At 48.4% G+C, this 16,551-nt stretch overlaps 1 protein-coding gene across 1 annotated transcript; it reads left to right on the forward strand.

Moving 5' to 3' along the window:
• The first annotated feature begins 9,147 nt into the window (after nucleotides 1-9,147).
• Nucleotides 9,148-14,765, forward strand: PTCRA (pre T cell antigen receptor alpha). The gene is made up of 5 exons (XM_057555482.1): nucleotides 9,148-9,205; nucleotides 11,474-11,506; nucleotides 12,319-12,639; nucleotides 13,502-13,546; nucleotides 14,152-14,765. The coding sequence occupies exons 1-5, from the start codon at nucleotides 9,148-9,150 to the stop codon at nucleotides 14,640-14,642; spliced, it is 948 nt and encodes a 315-aa protein (XP_057411465.1). The 3' UTR covers nucleotides 14,643-14,765.
• Nucleotides 14,766-16,551: the final 1,786 nt, after the last annotated feature.

Here is a 16,551-nt window from a genome sequence, read left to right on the forward strand (position 1 = left end):
CCAAAAGCAAGGTAACTACAATGACCCAGAATAAAGCGTGGGAAAGAATGGTCATCAGGTGGACAAAATGACAGGTGCTGGACCGCGGTCAGCCGTTTCCCCCAGGCACTCCAGGGCTTGTTCAGTGGACCCATGATGGCAGGGATGGAAGCTATGCTTTGGCTTAATAACATGGTCTTCCCCTCTCTGAGGCTAATCTGGCTGTAGCCAGTGCTGAGTGACCATCCTCCTTACAGCCTGATTGGGTACCATTCTCACCTGGTGTAGACTGATTTGATTGGGCCCTCTCCCCCCAGTGTGGATGGACTGTGCTTTATCCTCAAGAGAACAGACACAGGGGACTTCCCTGGCGGTCCAGTGGTTAAGACTCCACGCTTCCAATGCACAGGGCACGGGATTGGTTCCCGGTCAGGGAACTAAGATCCCACATGCTGCTAGGTGCAGCCAATAAATAAATAAATAAAATAACGTATATAAAAAAAAGAGAGAACAGACACATATTCTAGGTATGAATTCACCACTGCCTACAGTACTTCTGTCAGTGCCACCATTTATGGACGTACAGAATACCTTATCTATCACCATGGCATGCCACATAACATGGCCTCCAACGTGGGCACACATTTTATAGCCAACAAAATGTACAAATGAGCTCACACCCAAGGCATCCACTGGTCTTACCATGTGCCCCATGACCCAGGAGCAGCTGGCTTGATAGAATGGAGGATTGGCCAGCTGAAGGCACAGTTAGAGCAGAGCTAAGAAACTACACCTTACAAGGTGGAAGTGCTATCCTACAGGATGCGGTGTATTCTTTAAACCAAAACCAGAATCGAATTATATGTAACTGAGAGGTGGGGGTAGCAGCAGCCTTTTCGCTATTATAGCTAAAGTCTGTAACCTACTGGAAGAACTTTTGCTACCCATCCCCAGAACCTTGCCCTCAGGGAGTTTGGCGATCCTTAGCATTCAAGGGAGAAACATTTGCACTGTGGAATGATCACAGTATTGATGACTTGGAAGCTGAGGTGGCCCTGGCCATGTTGGTTTCTCATGCTACTGAACCAACAGGCAGAGAAGGGGTTACTGTAATGCCTGGGTTGACTAATCCCAATTATCAGAGAAAATTAGCTTGCTACCATGTAACAGAGGTAGGCACTAGAACTGGAATCCAGGGGATTCACAAAGTGCCTCTTAATAATTCTCTGCTCGGTTGTCCTGGTTAGCAGAAAACTTCAGCAACCCACAGTGTCAAGACTACCAAGGACTCAGACCCCACAGGAATAAAGGTTTGAGTCACCAGCAGGTAAAGAACCCAGTCCCTGGTGGCGCAATGGTTGAGAATCCACCCACCAATGCAGGGGACACAGGTTCGAGCCCTCGTCTGGGAAGATCCCACATGCTGCGGAGCAACTAAGCCCGTGCGCCACAACTACTGAGCCTGCGCTCTAGAGCGCGTGAGCCACAACTACTGAAGCCCGCACACCTAGAGCCCGTGCTCTGCAACAAGAGAAGCCACCGCAGTGAGAAGCCCTCGCACCCACTCACTGCAACTAGAGAAAGCTTGCATGCAGCAACAAAGACCCAATGCAGCCAAAAAATTAATTAATTAATTAACTGATCGATTGAAAAAAAAAAAACTGGCCAGCCAAGGTGCTGGTAAAGGATAAGAAGAATACATCACTGGAGGAAAAAGTAGGCAGCTCTGAATATGAACTTAGGCCTCATAACCCCCATTGTCCCCTGCTAACTTATGGGAGCTAATATTTTAGGTTTCAGTGGACATATGACATCACCTCCCAATGATATAGTAGCCAATGTGACCCAGTGTGTCCTCTGTGCTGGGGACATGGGTTTTTCTTCTGGAAAAGGCTAAGAGGAGCTTCCTGCGGATGCTCCAGATTCCCCCTCCCCCCCTCCTCACCCCACCAGCCCTGTGCCCTGGAAAGCTGAGCGGCATCAGAGGACTCCCACACCCCCCCACTTGGATTCAGCCAGTGAGGGACCAGTCAGGCGTCTGAAGATGGGAGGATAGCGAAGTCAGGGAATTTATTCTCCTGCTTCCTTCCCTGAAGAATCAACACTACCTACAATGATTGAAGGTCACAGCTATTGTCAGGCACCCTCTCCACACAGCTCTCTCTGGCTCTGGGTTCCTGTCAATTGCTCCCTCCCCTCTTCAGACCTCAGGTGCTGACACCCCACTATTACTAACCATGAGGTACTGTAGCAGCCCCAGCGATTTCTCCATACCCCGCCCACACCTTTATAAACAATCACTTTATTAAACTCTCTTCAGAATTACCCATCAGTGTTCCTGCTAGGACCCTGGCACATACAGCATGTATTTTAGTTAGGATTAGTTTTGGCAATGAGCAACAGAAAACCTAAAATAACAATAGTGTACGGAAGATAAAAGTTTACGTCTTTCTTATAGAAATTAAACTTGGTGTTAAGCAACCCAAAGCTAGTATGGCGGCTCCATGAACATCAGATCATACTATTTTTTGTATCCTTTTAAAATTAACATCATAACAAAAGTTTTCCATAGCATTACAAACTCTTTAGAAAGAATCAAGACTTGGCTCAAGTACCATCTTCTAAAGCACTTGTCCTGATGCTCATTCCAGCTCTAGAAGAATAATCTCCCTGTCTCAGAACCCCAGTCTCTACCCCTAAACACACACACACACACACACACACACACACACACACACATGCTTCAGTCACGGCATCTGTCACACTAGAGTCCCTCTGTTTATGATTCTGTCTCCTTCCTTGACTGCAGGGAGCTTCTCTTTTTGTCTTATTATCTCCAACCCCAATCTCTGGCATAAAACAGAGACCAATAAATGGGTCTGAATGAAAGGACATTTTAAGGTCTACATAATATTTCATCATGTAGACTCACCCAAGATTATTCCTTTATTACTTTAACATTGAACATTCAGGTGATTTTAATTTTTCATTTTAAATATTATTGTAGGATTTTCATTTGATCAATGGAATAGGTGTCCCTGGAAGAGACTTATACTTGCTATTTCATCAGACACACGCATGCTGACCCCCTGTTTGCCCCTCTGGCTACAGTCTAATCAGATAGGTCAGATTTACACTCAGTAATTATCTGGTAATATCAGCAATCTTCTCTAAGAAGCCCTGCTACTCGTTCTTAATTTTCTTTTTCACATTCTATGTGGCTCATCTCAGTTTAACCACAGCCCTGGTTTTCTACCTGTGCATGTGAAAAAAGAGAGGAGAGGGATAATCTGCTGTGTACCAGGTACTCAGGTATGTCCTCATATTTAATTGAATTCTCCCCAAAACCTTGTGAAAAGTTTTGGAGAGACAGACCTGTAAACACAACCTTGTAATGAACACACAGTTCCACCACTTGCCTGCTAGAGAATCTTCCTCGAAGTAACTTCGTTTTTCAGAGCCTCAGTTTCCTCGACTGCAAAACTGGGATGAAAATACCTGATGCGTGGTTGTGAGGATTAAATGAGATGTCTGCGAACAGGGCCTGGTTCTAGGTAGCGGGTCTGCAAATGGCAGGTTCAGTCCCAAGTGAGGAGCTCAGAGCAGGGTTTCAGCTCCGGGATCTAAAGCCAGCATGTCGGGGCATCCTCACCGCCCTGGGGGAGGGCATCCTTAGGACCAGCAAGACTGTGGGGTCGGGGGAGATTCCTGGGGCTCCTGGAAGGAGGGAACCGATGCAAGAGAGGGCAAAGAAAGCTTCCAGGCCGACCTGTGTCCAGGGAGCTGGGAGTGGGCCAGGGGAAGAGTAGCTGTCTCAGCGCAAGGGGGCCCAAGCGGGCAGCCGGCGAGGCAGGCGGCTGGCTGCGCGGGGTGGGGGTCTTCGGCTTTCTCATCCTGGGAAGATCTTGAAACTCAAAAAAACGAAGCAAGCCCGAGGGCTCTTCCCTGTCTGTATTGTGGTAACTGAGCCCGAGCTAGCACCTCCCCAGGATGGAAGGCGGGAGAGTCGTTAGGGACACCTGCCTCTCTCCCTCCCCCGCCCGGCGGGAACCCACCGAGACTGCGCGCACCTGGGCACCCGCTGCGCCTGGGAACACTTGGCGCCGGAGGCCGCCAGGCTACCCCGCGGGAAAAGGGGCGGGAGCGCAGCCCTGGCTGCAGGGAGTCCCTTAGGACACCTGAGAGTGCTATTGACATGATTATTAAAATAACCATCCAGAAGGAAACGGAGTGAGGCTGGCACCAAAATAAAGAAATCCGGGAGCCAGGAAGAAGTAAACCTGCCAATGTAAAAGACGTTAACACGTAATAGAGAATGTTTTGCAAACAGTGGGGACAGAAAGGATTATTTATGAATAATCCTGGGATAACTGATTAGCTCTTTGGGGAAAAAAAGGAAATTTAGATGCACATCTTCTATAATACACCAAAATTAATTCAATTCCTGATGGAGTTAAATTGGGGGTGGGAGATTAAACTACAAGTGCACAAAAAGACAATAGAAGTAGGAATGTATCCATCCTTTGGAGGAGAGAGGACTTTCTAGGCTTGAAGGAATGAGATAAATCCCAATAGGGAAGATGGATATGTTGGTTCATAAAAAACAAAACAAAAAAAAACAAAACAAAAACAAAAAAACTGTAGGCTTAAAAGAAAAGTGAAATTAGAAATAGTCAGTAAGGAGCTTCCCTGGTGGCGCAGTGGTTAAGAATCCGCCTGCCAAAGCAGGGGATGGGTTCGAGCCCTGGTCCAGGAAGATCTTACATGCTGCGGAGCAACTAAGTCCGTGCGCCAAAACTACTGAGCCCTGTCGCCTAGAGCCGGTGCTCCACAACAAGAGAAGCCACTGCAATGAGAAGCCTGGCACCACAGCGAATATCCAACGCAGCCAAAAATCAAATTAAAATTTAAAAAATACATTAAAAAAAAAAGGCTGGGACTTCCCTGGTGGTGCAGTGGTTAAGAATCCACCTGCCAATGCAGGGGACACGGGTTCGAGCCCTGGTCCAGGAAGATCCCACATGCTGCGGAGCAACTAAGCCCGTGCACCACAACTACTGAGCCTGTGCTCTAGAGCCCACGAGCCACAACTACTGAGCCCACGTGTCACAACTACTGAAGCCCGTGCACCTAGAGGCCGTGCTCCACAACAAGAGAAGCCAGCACAATGAGAAGCCCGCGCACCGCAACGACGAGTAGCCCCCGCTCGCCGCCTTGCTGCAACTAGAGAAAGCCGGCGCGCAGCAACGAAGACCCAACACAGCCAAAAATAAGTAAATAAATAAATTTAAAAAAAAAACAAAACTAGTAAGACACTAAGACTACAAGCAGACAAGAAACAGACAATACAGTGAAGGAAACAATTAAGATGGGAAAATAATGTTATCAGAGAAATGAATACCATTTTAACTGAAGAAATTAAGATTTTTAATTTTTTATTTTATTTTATTTTTTTAAAGAAATGTTAAATGCTGATGGGGATGAAGTGGACCTTTCATACATTGTGGTGGTTTTATACTAACATAAATTAGTACAACAGGTGTATCAGGGAGACTTAAAACACAGAGGCCTCTGATGCTCAACATCACTAATCATTAGGGAAATGCAAATTGAAACCACCATGAGATAACACTTCACACTATCAATTATGATGGCCACTATCAAAATTAAAATTAAAATAAATTACCATATGATCCAGCAATTTCACTTTTGGGTATATACACAAAAGAACTGAAAGTAGGATCTTTTTGTTTATTTGTTTGTTTTTGGCCATGCCACGTGGCTTGCTGGGATCGTAGTTCCCTGACCAGGGATTGAACCTGGGTCCAGTGAGTGAAAGCACGGAGTCCTAACCACTGCACTGCCAGTGAATTCCCTGAAAGTAGGATATTGAAGAGAGATTTGTATGCCCATGTTCACAACAGTTAAAACAGGGAAACAAACGTTGAGGGATGTCCACTGAGAGATGAATGGATAAGAAGCAAAATGTAGAATGTACATACAGTGGAATATTATTCAGCCTTTTAAAATTTTTTTTAATTCATTTATTTTGGGCTGCGTTGGGTCTTCGTTGATGAGTGCGGACTTTAGTTGCCGTGAGCGGGGGCTACTCTTCGTTGCGGTGCGCGGGCTTCTCATTGCGGTGGCTTCTCTTGTTGTGGAGCACGGGCTCTACAGCGCAGGCTCAGTAGTTGTGGTGCAAAGCCTTAGTTGCTCCGCGGCATGTGCGATCTTCTCGGACCAGGGCTCGAACCCGTGTCCCCTACATTGGCAGGCGGATTCTTAAACACTGCGCCACCAGGGAAGCCCCAGCCTTTTTTTTTTAATGTATTTTTATTTTATTTTATTTTTGGCTGCGTTGGGTCTTCGCTGTGGTGCGCAGGCTTCTCATTGTGGTGGCTTCTCTTGTTGTGGAGCACCGGCTCTAGGTGACAGGGCTCAGTAGTTGTGGTGCATGGGCTTAATTGCTCCGCAGCATGTGAGATCTTCCTGGACCAGGGTTCAAATCCGTGTGCCGTGCATTGGCAAGGGGATTCTTAACCACTGCGCCATCAGGGAGGTCCCTATTCAGCCTTTAAAAAGGAAGGAGGTTCTCACAAGTTACAACATGGATGATGAACTTTGAGGATATAGTGCTAAATGAAATAAGCCAAGCACAAAAAGACAAATACTGTATGATTCCACTTTAATGATGTAGTCAAAATTATGGAAACAGAAAGTAGAATTGTGGTTGCCTGGGGCTAAATGGAGGAGGAATGGAGTGTTCAGTTTTGCAAGAATTCTGGAGATGGATGATGGTGGTGGTTGCACAAGAATGTGAATGTACTTAATGCCACTGAACTTGAAATGGTTAAGATGGTAAATTTTGTTATATGTGCTTTACTACAATTTAAAATTTTTTAAGGTAAACAAATGCCCCCCCCAAAATCACCTTTGGCCTTTAAGCCAATTTTACGGAAATAAGTATGAATTTGGAAAATACTTTATGACCAAAGATATTTATTGCCCCAAACTGGAAAACCCAAATGTCTGAAAGTAAAGGAATGGCTAAATAAACTATAGTACATCTGTAGTTTTATGTTTTAATAATGTTTATTTTCCTGATTTTAAAAATAATACAGATTTATCATAGAAAATCTAATAAATGAACAATTATAAAGATGAAAATAAAAACTATCCAAAAGCCTAACATGCAGAGATAACCATTGTTAACATTTGGTCTGCATCCTTCTAGGAATATTTATATATTTCTTATACAAAATTGGGTATATATTGTCCATTTAAATTTGCATCCTGTTTGTTTAGACTTCCTGTGTATGTAATTATGTATACACATATATAAAGAAAGGGAGAACATTTATTGACTACTTACTATGTATAGAGAATAATGCTAGAGCTGCTTCATGGATGATCTTGTTAAATATCACAGAACCCCTTTGAGGTATTATCATTCCCATTGTACAGATGAGGAAATGGAGGATTAGAGAAGTAAGTAATTTGGTGAAAGTCACACAACTCTTGAATGATATAGTCAGGATTGAAAGCCAGGTATTCTGGCTTCACAGCCCACACTCAGAACCAAACTGTCTTCTATATCACATGTCATTAAACATTCTTTTGAAAACATGTTTTTAAAAGCTGCTGCATAGGGACTTCCCTGGTGATCCAGTGGTTAAGACTGCGCTCCCAATACAGGGGGCCCAAGTTTGATCCCTGGTCAAGGAGCTAGATCCCGCATGCCGCAACTAAGAGCCCACGCAGCCAAATAAATATTTTTTTAAAAAGCTGCTGCATGGGGACTTCCCTGGCGGCGCAGGGGTTAAGAATCCGCCTGCCAATGCAGGGGACAGGGGTTCAAGCCCTGGTCCGAAAAGATCGCACATGCCGCGGAGCAACTGAGCCTGTGTGCCACAACTACTGAAGCCCGCACGCCTAGAGCCAGTGCTCTGCAACAAGAGAAGCCACTGCAATGAGAAGCATTCACACTGCAACAAAGAGTAGGCCCCACTCACCACAACAAGAGAAAGCCAGCGTACCGCAACGTAGACCAACACAGCCAAAAATAAATAAATAAATAAATTAATTAATTAATTAATCTAAAAAAAAGCTGCTGCGTAATATTCACTAATATAAATACACCAAACATCATTGAACCCTCTCCTAGCATTGAACAATTAGGTTGTTTCCAATTTCTCTTGGTTTTTAAATATAATACTTCAAAGAATATTTTTGTGCATAAATCTTTGTCTTATAATGACTGAATCTCTTATTATTCCCTTAGGGTACATACTTAGATGTAAAGTTTCAGGGTCAAAATAACGGCTACAGATAAAATTTAGTGGAGTCACTGAAAACAGAATTTATAAAGTTTTTTGCGGGGAGGGGGGCGTGCCCCGCGGGAATTTAGTTCCCCGACCAGGGGCTAAACCTAGGCCCACGGCAGTGAAAGCGCCAAGTCCTAACCACTGGACCACCAGGGAATTCCCTAAAAAGTTTACTTTTAAGAAGAGGTTTGATATGATGGGGCAGGGAGTATGTGGGAAATCTCTGAAATTTCTGGTCACTTTTGCTATAAACCTGAAATGGCGCTAAAAAATAAATTCTATTTAAAAGGGTTGTAACTACATGGAAATAAGTTTATTGGGCTTTTTGGCTATAGTAAGGCCAGCCATCAGAAAACAGTTCAAGCCCTGGCTCTGCCACCTGCCAGCTGTGTGGCCTTGGGAAGGTCACTCAATCTCTCTCAGCCTCAGTTGCCTCACCTGTGAAATGGAACTCACAGTTGTTGGCTGGATGGAATGAAGTGCTGTATGTTAAGCCCCTGACCTACCATCAAGTGCTCTGGATCCTGTAGATGGCAGGGGCAGTGACTGGGAAAAGGCTTTTTGCACACTGTGAAGTGCTCTTCAGATGGGAGGGGGTGTGGCATCTGACTCCTGGTGTGGTAGTGGCACTCTGAGTTCCCTGGACCCGTGAGAGAGTGAGAGAAGGCTGGGTTTGGGGGCCAGGGTGAGGGTGGGAGGGGCCCCTCACCTGGGGAAACGGCTCCGTGGTGGAGCAGCTGAGATGCAGCTGGGCCTGTGGCCTGCGAGGCAGTCCTGTGGCCGCCTCCTCCCCCAGCCCACAGCCCAGGTCTGCAGTTGGGTCCTGCCTCCTCTCAGGTGGGCCATGCCTGGGACTTGGCTGCTGCTTCTCCTGGCCCTCAGGTGTCCAGCCCTGCCCACAGGTGAGCGCCCTCCCTGCATCCCTCTCTGTGCCCCATTAGTCTGCCCAAGCCTACTCCCTCACTCTGGGCGTCCCTAGGTGTGGGAGGGATGCAGGGAGGCAGGACAGAGGTACCTGGGTCCCCTGGGGAGGGTCTCACCAGAAGCCCATCATCCCCTTCCCCATTATATTCTACCTCCCAGCTACCTTGCTCTGGGGCCCCCAAGTCCTGCTCCCCTGGAGTCCACAGTGTTGGGAGGAAGGGTACTCACCTCTCACAGCAAGCTGGACAGGTGTGTATGATGGGGGGGGTACCCTGGCTGTGTTGTGTTATATGGGGTGATGGGGCACGGGCAACATGGTGAGGTCCCACCCTCCTTACTGTCCAGTCTCCTACCTTCAGGGCTCAGGGTGTCTCACGTTCACTCCCAGCTTCCCCTACAAATGGGCTCTCAGAAGTCTCAAGGCCTCAGCGACTTCCCAGTGTATTGACCCCCAACCCAGATCCCAGTCCTCCAAAGATCAAGGCTGGAGACAAAGGAGTCAAATTCTGAGAATTCCAGCTTCATCTAGAAGCTTGTGCATGTTCGCATGTGTGTGGTGGGGACAGGTCCTTGACTTTGAGTTGGGGCATCTCCTTGTTCTAAAGCTGGCCCCCAGTATGTCACCAGCTCACCCTCGCTAGGGAGATAAACCACACCCATGTGGATCGGGGAGAGCCCATGTCGGGAGGCCTGAGCTCTGGGAAAGAAGCAGCTAGGGTGAGGAGGAGCAATCCTGGGAGGCTTCACGGAGGAGGTAGATGCTGAACTCAGCTAGGGGAGTGTGTCTCTCTGTACAGCTGAAAAGGCTCAGGAGGTTGAGGGTCCTGGAGCTCACTGCCAGCCTTCTCTCCTCCCTTTGTTTGTGATGCCTTATCAATATTAGTATTGATGATACTTATCTGCCAAGGTGTTTTATATTCATGATTTTTATTCTTCACAGCAATTTTACTGGGCTGGTGTTATTAACCCCATTTTATCAATGGGACAATTAAGACTCTAAATTACGTGGACAAGTCAGGAGTCAAACCAACTCTGTCTGAGGCCATGTCCCAGGCTTGGTCCACTGTGTCATGTAGCAAATCTTAGTCATCCTTCCAAGTGGGGTGGTCTGTGGGATTTGGAGTCACAGAGGTCTGAATTCAAATCCTGAGCGGGCTACTTACCATCCTCCTGCTTCTAGGTCAGTTATTTGACCTTCAAGAAATCTTTTGTGAGGGAATTCCCTGGCAGTCCAGTCATTAGGATTCCTCTGCAGGGGGAACAGGTTCGATCCCTGGTCGGGGAACTAAGATCCCACATGCCACGTGATGCAGCCAAAAAAAGAAATCTTTTGTGAGAACCCCCCCACCTCTAAGTCCCCACGAGATTCTCTGGCCTCCCTTCCCGGCACCCTGGGGCATTTCTTTACCCTGGCTGCACCTAACTCATGGTGTGAATTTGTAGGTTTTAACCTTTGAGATTTTATTTATATGAAAAGATATCCAACTGTTCTTTTTTTTTGGCCGCACCAAGTGGCTTGTGGTATCTTAGTTCCCCTACCAGGAAGTGAGCCCAGGCCATGTCAGTGAAAGCGTCGAGTCCTAACCACTAGCCCGCCAGGGAATTCCCGATATCCAACTATTCAAAAATAAGATTTTGTTATATATTAAATGAGTCATCTTTACCAAAAAGAATAAGTTTTTGGAAAATCAGGACTATTCTGAAAAATATAGGACAAATGTTTGCAGTACCCACATGACTTATTTTTGTTTTTTTAATTATAAAATAATACAGATATACACTTTATTTTATTTATTTATTTATTTGTCTGTGTCGGGTCTTAGTTGCGGCACTCGGGATCTCCATTGTGGCATGCGGGATCTTTAGTTGCCGCATGTCAACTCTTAGTTGCGGCATGTGGGCTCTAGTTCCCTGATGAGGGATCAAACCGGGGCCCCCTGCATTGGGAGCACAGACTCTTAGCCACTGGACCACCAGGGAGGTCCCCAGACATACACTTTAAATGGGTGAATTGTATGGTACGTGAATTATATCTAAACAAAGCTGTTAAAAAATACTACAGACCTACAGAAAAGAAGGGAGAATAATACAACAAACACCCACGCATACTCCACGCAGATTAGCAAATAGTTAAAATGTTGCCATATTTGAATCAAATATTTTTTAAAAGAAACAAAAACACACAGATACATTTGAGGCCCCTTTTGATCTCATTCCAGATTCTATTTCCTTCCTTTCCTCCTCAGAGGTAACCACTCTCCCGAGGCTGGCACAACAAGGTACTATAAATATTTGTTTGCATCTGCTGTCTTTCTCATGGGACTGAGATCATTGAGAGCAGGGACAATATTTTAATTAATGTTGTATCCCCAGTGCCTGGCACAGAGAGATTCACGTATGATAGGTAGGTGACAGAAGGATGGAAGAACGGATGGATGAATGGAAGGAAGGAAAGATGGATGGATGGATGGATGGATGGATAGACATATAGATGGAAAGTAGAAAGAAGAGATGTAGGGAAGATGGATGATGGAAGAAAGGATGAATGAGGGACTTCCCTGGTGGCGCAGTGGTGAAGAATCCGCTTACCAGTGCAGGGGATACAGGTTCGAGCCCTGGTCTGGGAAGATTCCACATGCTGCGGAGCAACTAAGTCCGTGTGCCACAACTACTGAGCCCGCGTGCCACAACTACTGCAGCCCGCATGCCTAGAGCCTGTGCTCCGCAACAAAGAGAAGCCACTGCAATGAGAAGCCCGCACACCGCAACAAAGAGTAGCCCCTGCTCGCCGCAACTAGAGAAAGCCCGCGCACAGCAACAAAGACCCAACGCAGCCAAAAATAAATAATTAATTAATTAAAAAAAAAAGAAAGGATGGATGAATAGATGGGAGAATGAAAGGATGGAGGGAAGGAAGGTGGTTAGATAGGTAAATGCAAGGAGAGACGGATGGATGAGTGCGTAGAAGGATAGATTGATGGTTGGTGGAAGGATAGATGGAAGGAGAGAAATCCAGAGGGAAGGATATGAGATGCTGACCTGGGAGGGCATGGACAGATCTAGCCCCCTACAAGTGCGTGCTCTCTTGCAGGTGTGGGCAGCACACCCTTCCCCTCTCTGGCCCCACCAATCACACTGCTGGTGGATGGGAAGCAGCAGACTCTGGTGGTTTGCCTGGTCCTCGACGTTGCACCCCCTGACCTTGAGAGTCCCATCTGGTTCTCAGCTGGGAATGGCAGCTCACTGGATGCCTTCACCTATGGCCCTTCCCCAGCAGCTGATGGCACCTGGACTAGCTTGGCTCAGCTTTCCCTGCCCTCTGAGGACCTGGCAGCCTGGGAGACCTTGGTCTGCCACACTGGGCCTGGGACTGGGGGCCAGAGCCAGAGCACACAGCCTCTACAGCTGTCAGGTGGGGACAGAGCCTGGGCCCCTGTGGTTGCTCCCTGCTCCTTTCACACACCCTGAAACCAGGATATGGTGGCAGGGAGGGCAGAATCCAGGCCATGGGGGCATGAAGGGCATCTAAGTGCCAACCATCTAGGTGATGAGATGTCTGGGGTCAAAGGAGGGTGGCCTCAGGGCCCTGAGTTCTGGGATTTGAAACAGTGATATCTCATTCAAATCCAGGCTCTGATGCATGACTTCCAAGAGGTAATAATGTCTCCTCCCTCCTAGGTTAATATCTTTCTATGTATACCCAGGGTTAATATCTATATCTATATCACCCTAAATATGACACCCTACCTATTAGAATCAAACAATAATTAAATATTAAGTTGCTATCACTTACTTATTGTTTATTCTGTGCCAGGCACTGTTGTAAACACTTTACACTTATGAAGTAGGTCATATTATTCTCCTCATTTTATAGGCACAGAAAGGTTAAGTAACATGTCCAAAGCCAGCTATTTATTATTATTATTGACCAGATGACTTACTTCCTCTTTTTGAATTATGTTTGTTTTCTCATCCTCCAAATAGGAATGTTTGTTGAATAAATGTACTGCCTTCCAAAGAAGGCTACTAAGAAAATTGATTCCTTGTCTAAAAGTGCTGAGGCATCTCTAGGGGCAGGAGGACAGCCAGGAGAGAGGGAGATCTGGGCCTCTCAGAGGATTTGCTGCAGATGGGCTCAGGGTTCCCACTACTGGTTCATTTGTCCATTTATCCAGTGCTCCAAGAAGAGCTGCCCTGAGCAGGGCCAGGGCATAGCACTGGGGTGGAGGGCACAGCCCATCCCAATGACTTACTCCTTTCTCCTTGACTGGCAGGAGAGGCTTCCTCAGCCAGGACCTGCCTCTGGGAGCCTCTCAGGGGTGAGTACCAGGAACCAGGACCTCAGGCCCTGTTGGGCTCTGGGCCTGATGGGTCCCCTCAAGAGGCTGCCTTGCTGGGTTGGGACACTGGCTAGCCTGGGCCTCTGTCTACCCCTGGGTCAGGTGGGGATAGATCCTCTGACCCCAGCATAATTCCTGGACGCCAGTTGAGAAGCACAGGTGAGAGCTAGCAGAAGGGTCCCTGAAGCTCTCCTTGGGCAGCCCAGAGGGATGGTCTCAGCATCAGAGCCTTGGGAGACTCTTGGGAGTCTAGGGAGCCTCGGGAGACTGAGTGGAGGAAAGTCCCACCCGCCGCTGGATGCAGTCATGAGCCAGGTTCTACTTCCCTACCAAACAGAGAAACCTGAGCTGGTGTCTCTCCTCCGCACCAAATGCTAATTCCTGCCTGGCTTGCATCCCCTTGGTTGCTGGGGAATAAAATTAAATGAAGGCTAGGAAGGTGTTTGTTATTATCACCAGTCAGAGCTGAGGTTAGACACCAGGAAGGACGTCCCCTGGGTTCCCTCTCCTCTGGTGAACCTTCTCGCGTGCGTGGGGCTGAGCGCCAGCCTCTAGGCCGCTCACCGGCTCCTTCTCTCCCGCAGGGACCCGGGGCCAGGCGCTGCGGCTCGGGGCGCTGCGGCTGCTGCTCTTCAAGCTGCTAATGTTGGATGTGCTTCTGACCTGCAGCCGCTTCCGCGCCCCGCCCGCCGCGCGGGGGGACCCGGCCCGGGCGCCTCGCCCTGGGGACCCCGGGCTCCCCGCGACCCCGCGGGCGGACCACCTTCTCCTCCCGCAGCCTCCGCCACCGGGAGGATCGCCCGCAGCCCCCACCGACTGGATTCGCCGCAGTGATGGGTGGACCACAGGCCGAGGGCTCAGCCTGTCCACCCCGCCGGCGCTGCAGCCCCGGGACGGACACTGGGTTCACACCCGCCACCCGGGTCGGGATCCCAGGAGCCCTGTCTGGGAGGAGGGGCCGCTGGTGCTCAGGGCGTGGCGCTCGGGACCCGCCCTCAGTATTCCTGCCTCCAGCCTTGGAGCATTTCTCTGCGGTCTGCCTCCTCCAGCTGACCCGAGCTTCCCCGGGGGCTAGGTTCCGTCTCCCCCCCTCAGACTGACGGCTTTCTGAGGGAAAAGGCTTTGTCTCTCCCATCAGACTGGAAGCCCCTTGAGGGTGGTGATCGACCCAGACACTGGGACATTTGAGGTGCTGATAACTGAGAACAATTAAAGGAGAACTTATATGACACAAGCAAATGAAAAATATTTTAACACCTGTCTGCTCTGGGAGGAGGGAATTTGGCAGATTTACAGGAGGCAGAAATCTGGGAAGGCTTCCTGAGGGTGAGAGCCTGGAAACTGCAGAGTGGAGCTGGGGGTTGGGGTGGATGTGGTCCCAACTCTGTCTCCTTTCCTCATCACCAGGCATGGGCAAGGCCGCCTCTCTGTCTCCTCACCCTCACCCAACCTCTCTGAGAGGTCAGGGTGAGGAGCCCAGGAACCCAGGACGATGGGGCGCTGGGCCTGAAGTCTTGCACAGACTTGACAGAAAAGAATAGGGCCAGGATTCCAGAGTAACAGGATCATAACCAATGCCAACAGCACAGATAGTAATTCCAAACTTACACATTATTAATCAACTAAGGGTCATTATTCATGTGACAAATATTCACTGAGCTTCAACTCTGAGCCAGGCACTAAAGAGGTTTTTGTTTCGTTTTGTTTTCTTTCCTAAAGAGTTCTTGCACTGATAGAATATGAGGCTCCCACAATGGAGTGTAACCTGTGTGTCCTCCGTTAGTCCAGCTCTTGCAGGAAACCCAGCCTTTTCCAGAGTTTCCTCTCCAGTAATCACCCCAAGAATCTCTGGGTGCATTCATGTGAATCCAGATGTCCCCTGGGGCAGTGCAGGACAGTTCCCTGGATCAATGGCCCTACTTCAGTCTTCCTTCCCCCAAGGTGGCGGTGAGGAACTGTACTCTAACACTCCCCACACACATGGCGTCAGTGACTCCCAGCTTGCCAGAGCCCCTTTGCCCTTTTAGCTACTCTTCCACGAAAACCCTGACCTCTCCTCCACCGTTCATCTCTCACCAGCCTGTAAGGAGATTCTCCCAGCTCTTTTTTGGATCCTTCAAGGAGGGAGAGGGCACAACTTCTGGGGAATCAACCTGTCCACCATCCCCACAGAGCCAGCTCCTTCCCTAACACACAGAATGAGGGAGGGGTAGGCTGGGTGGGGGTGGGGGTGTATCCAGCCATAATCTCAGAATTTCTCCAGCCACTGTCCCTTCCCAGCTCTCAGCCCAGATGTTGAGCCCAGGGCTCCTGCTAAACTAATCTGTGTCTCAGTAAATGTCCTCTCAGAGGCCCTTTTATTTATTCTGGAAGCAGGCTTCCCTTAGCTTCAGTGCTCCTACCCATCTTGCCCCCCTTCCCCCAATCCTGCCCTGCCCCAGACTCTGAATCCCCACTGTGGCTGGCTTAAGGTTATTTCCCAAGAGGGTTCCTGGCCAGACTCTTGAGCCTCCTCAAGTCTTTTGAAGCCTAGAGAGCATGGAGGACCTCAGGACAATGTCCTGACCCTCTACACTGTGGAATTCTACATACCACAGCTCCTGCCTATCCAAAGTGCCTTGTCACCCACACAACTGTTTTGAGCAAGAAACTAAGATTGGGGCTTCCCTGGTGGCACAGTGGTTAAGAATCCGCCTGCCAATGCAGGGGACACGGGTTCGAGCCCTGGTCCGGGAAGATCCCACATGCCTGGAAGCAACTAAGCCCGTGCGCCACAACTACTGAGCCTGTGCTCTAGAGCCCGCGAGCCACAACTACTGAAGCCCGCGCGCCGAGAGCCTGTGCTCCGCAACAAGAGAAGCCAGCGCAATGAGAAGCCCGTGCACCACAACAAAGAGTAGCCCCCGCTCGCCACAACTAGAGAAAGCCCACACGCAGCCAAAAATAAATAAATAAATAAAATAAATTTTAAAAAAAGAAAAGAA

The sequence above is a fragment of the Balaenoptera acutorostrata genome, chromosome 10 (genome assembly GCF_949987535.1).
Source record: "Balaenoptera acutorostrata chromosome 10, mBalAcu1.1, whole genome shotgun sequence".
In the NCBI taxonomy this organism is placed as follows: Eukaryota; Metazoa; Chordata; class Mammalia; order Artiodactyla; family Balaenopteridae; genus Balaenoptera; species Balaenoptera acutorostrata.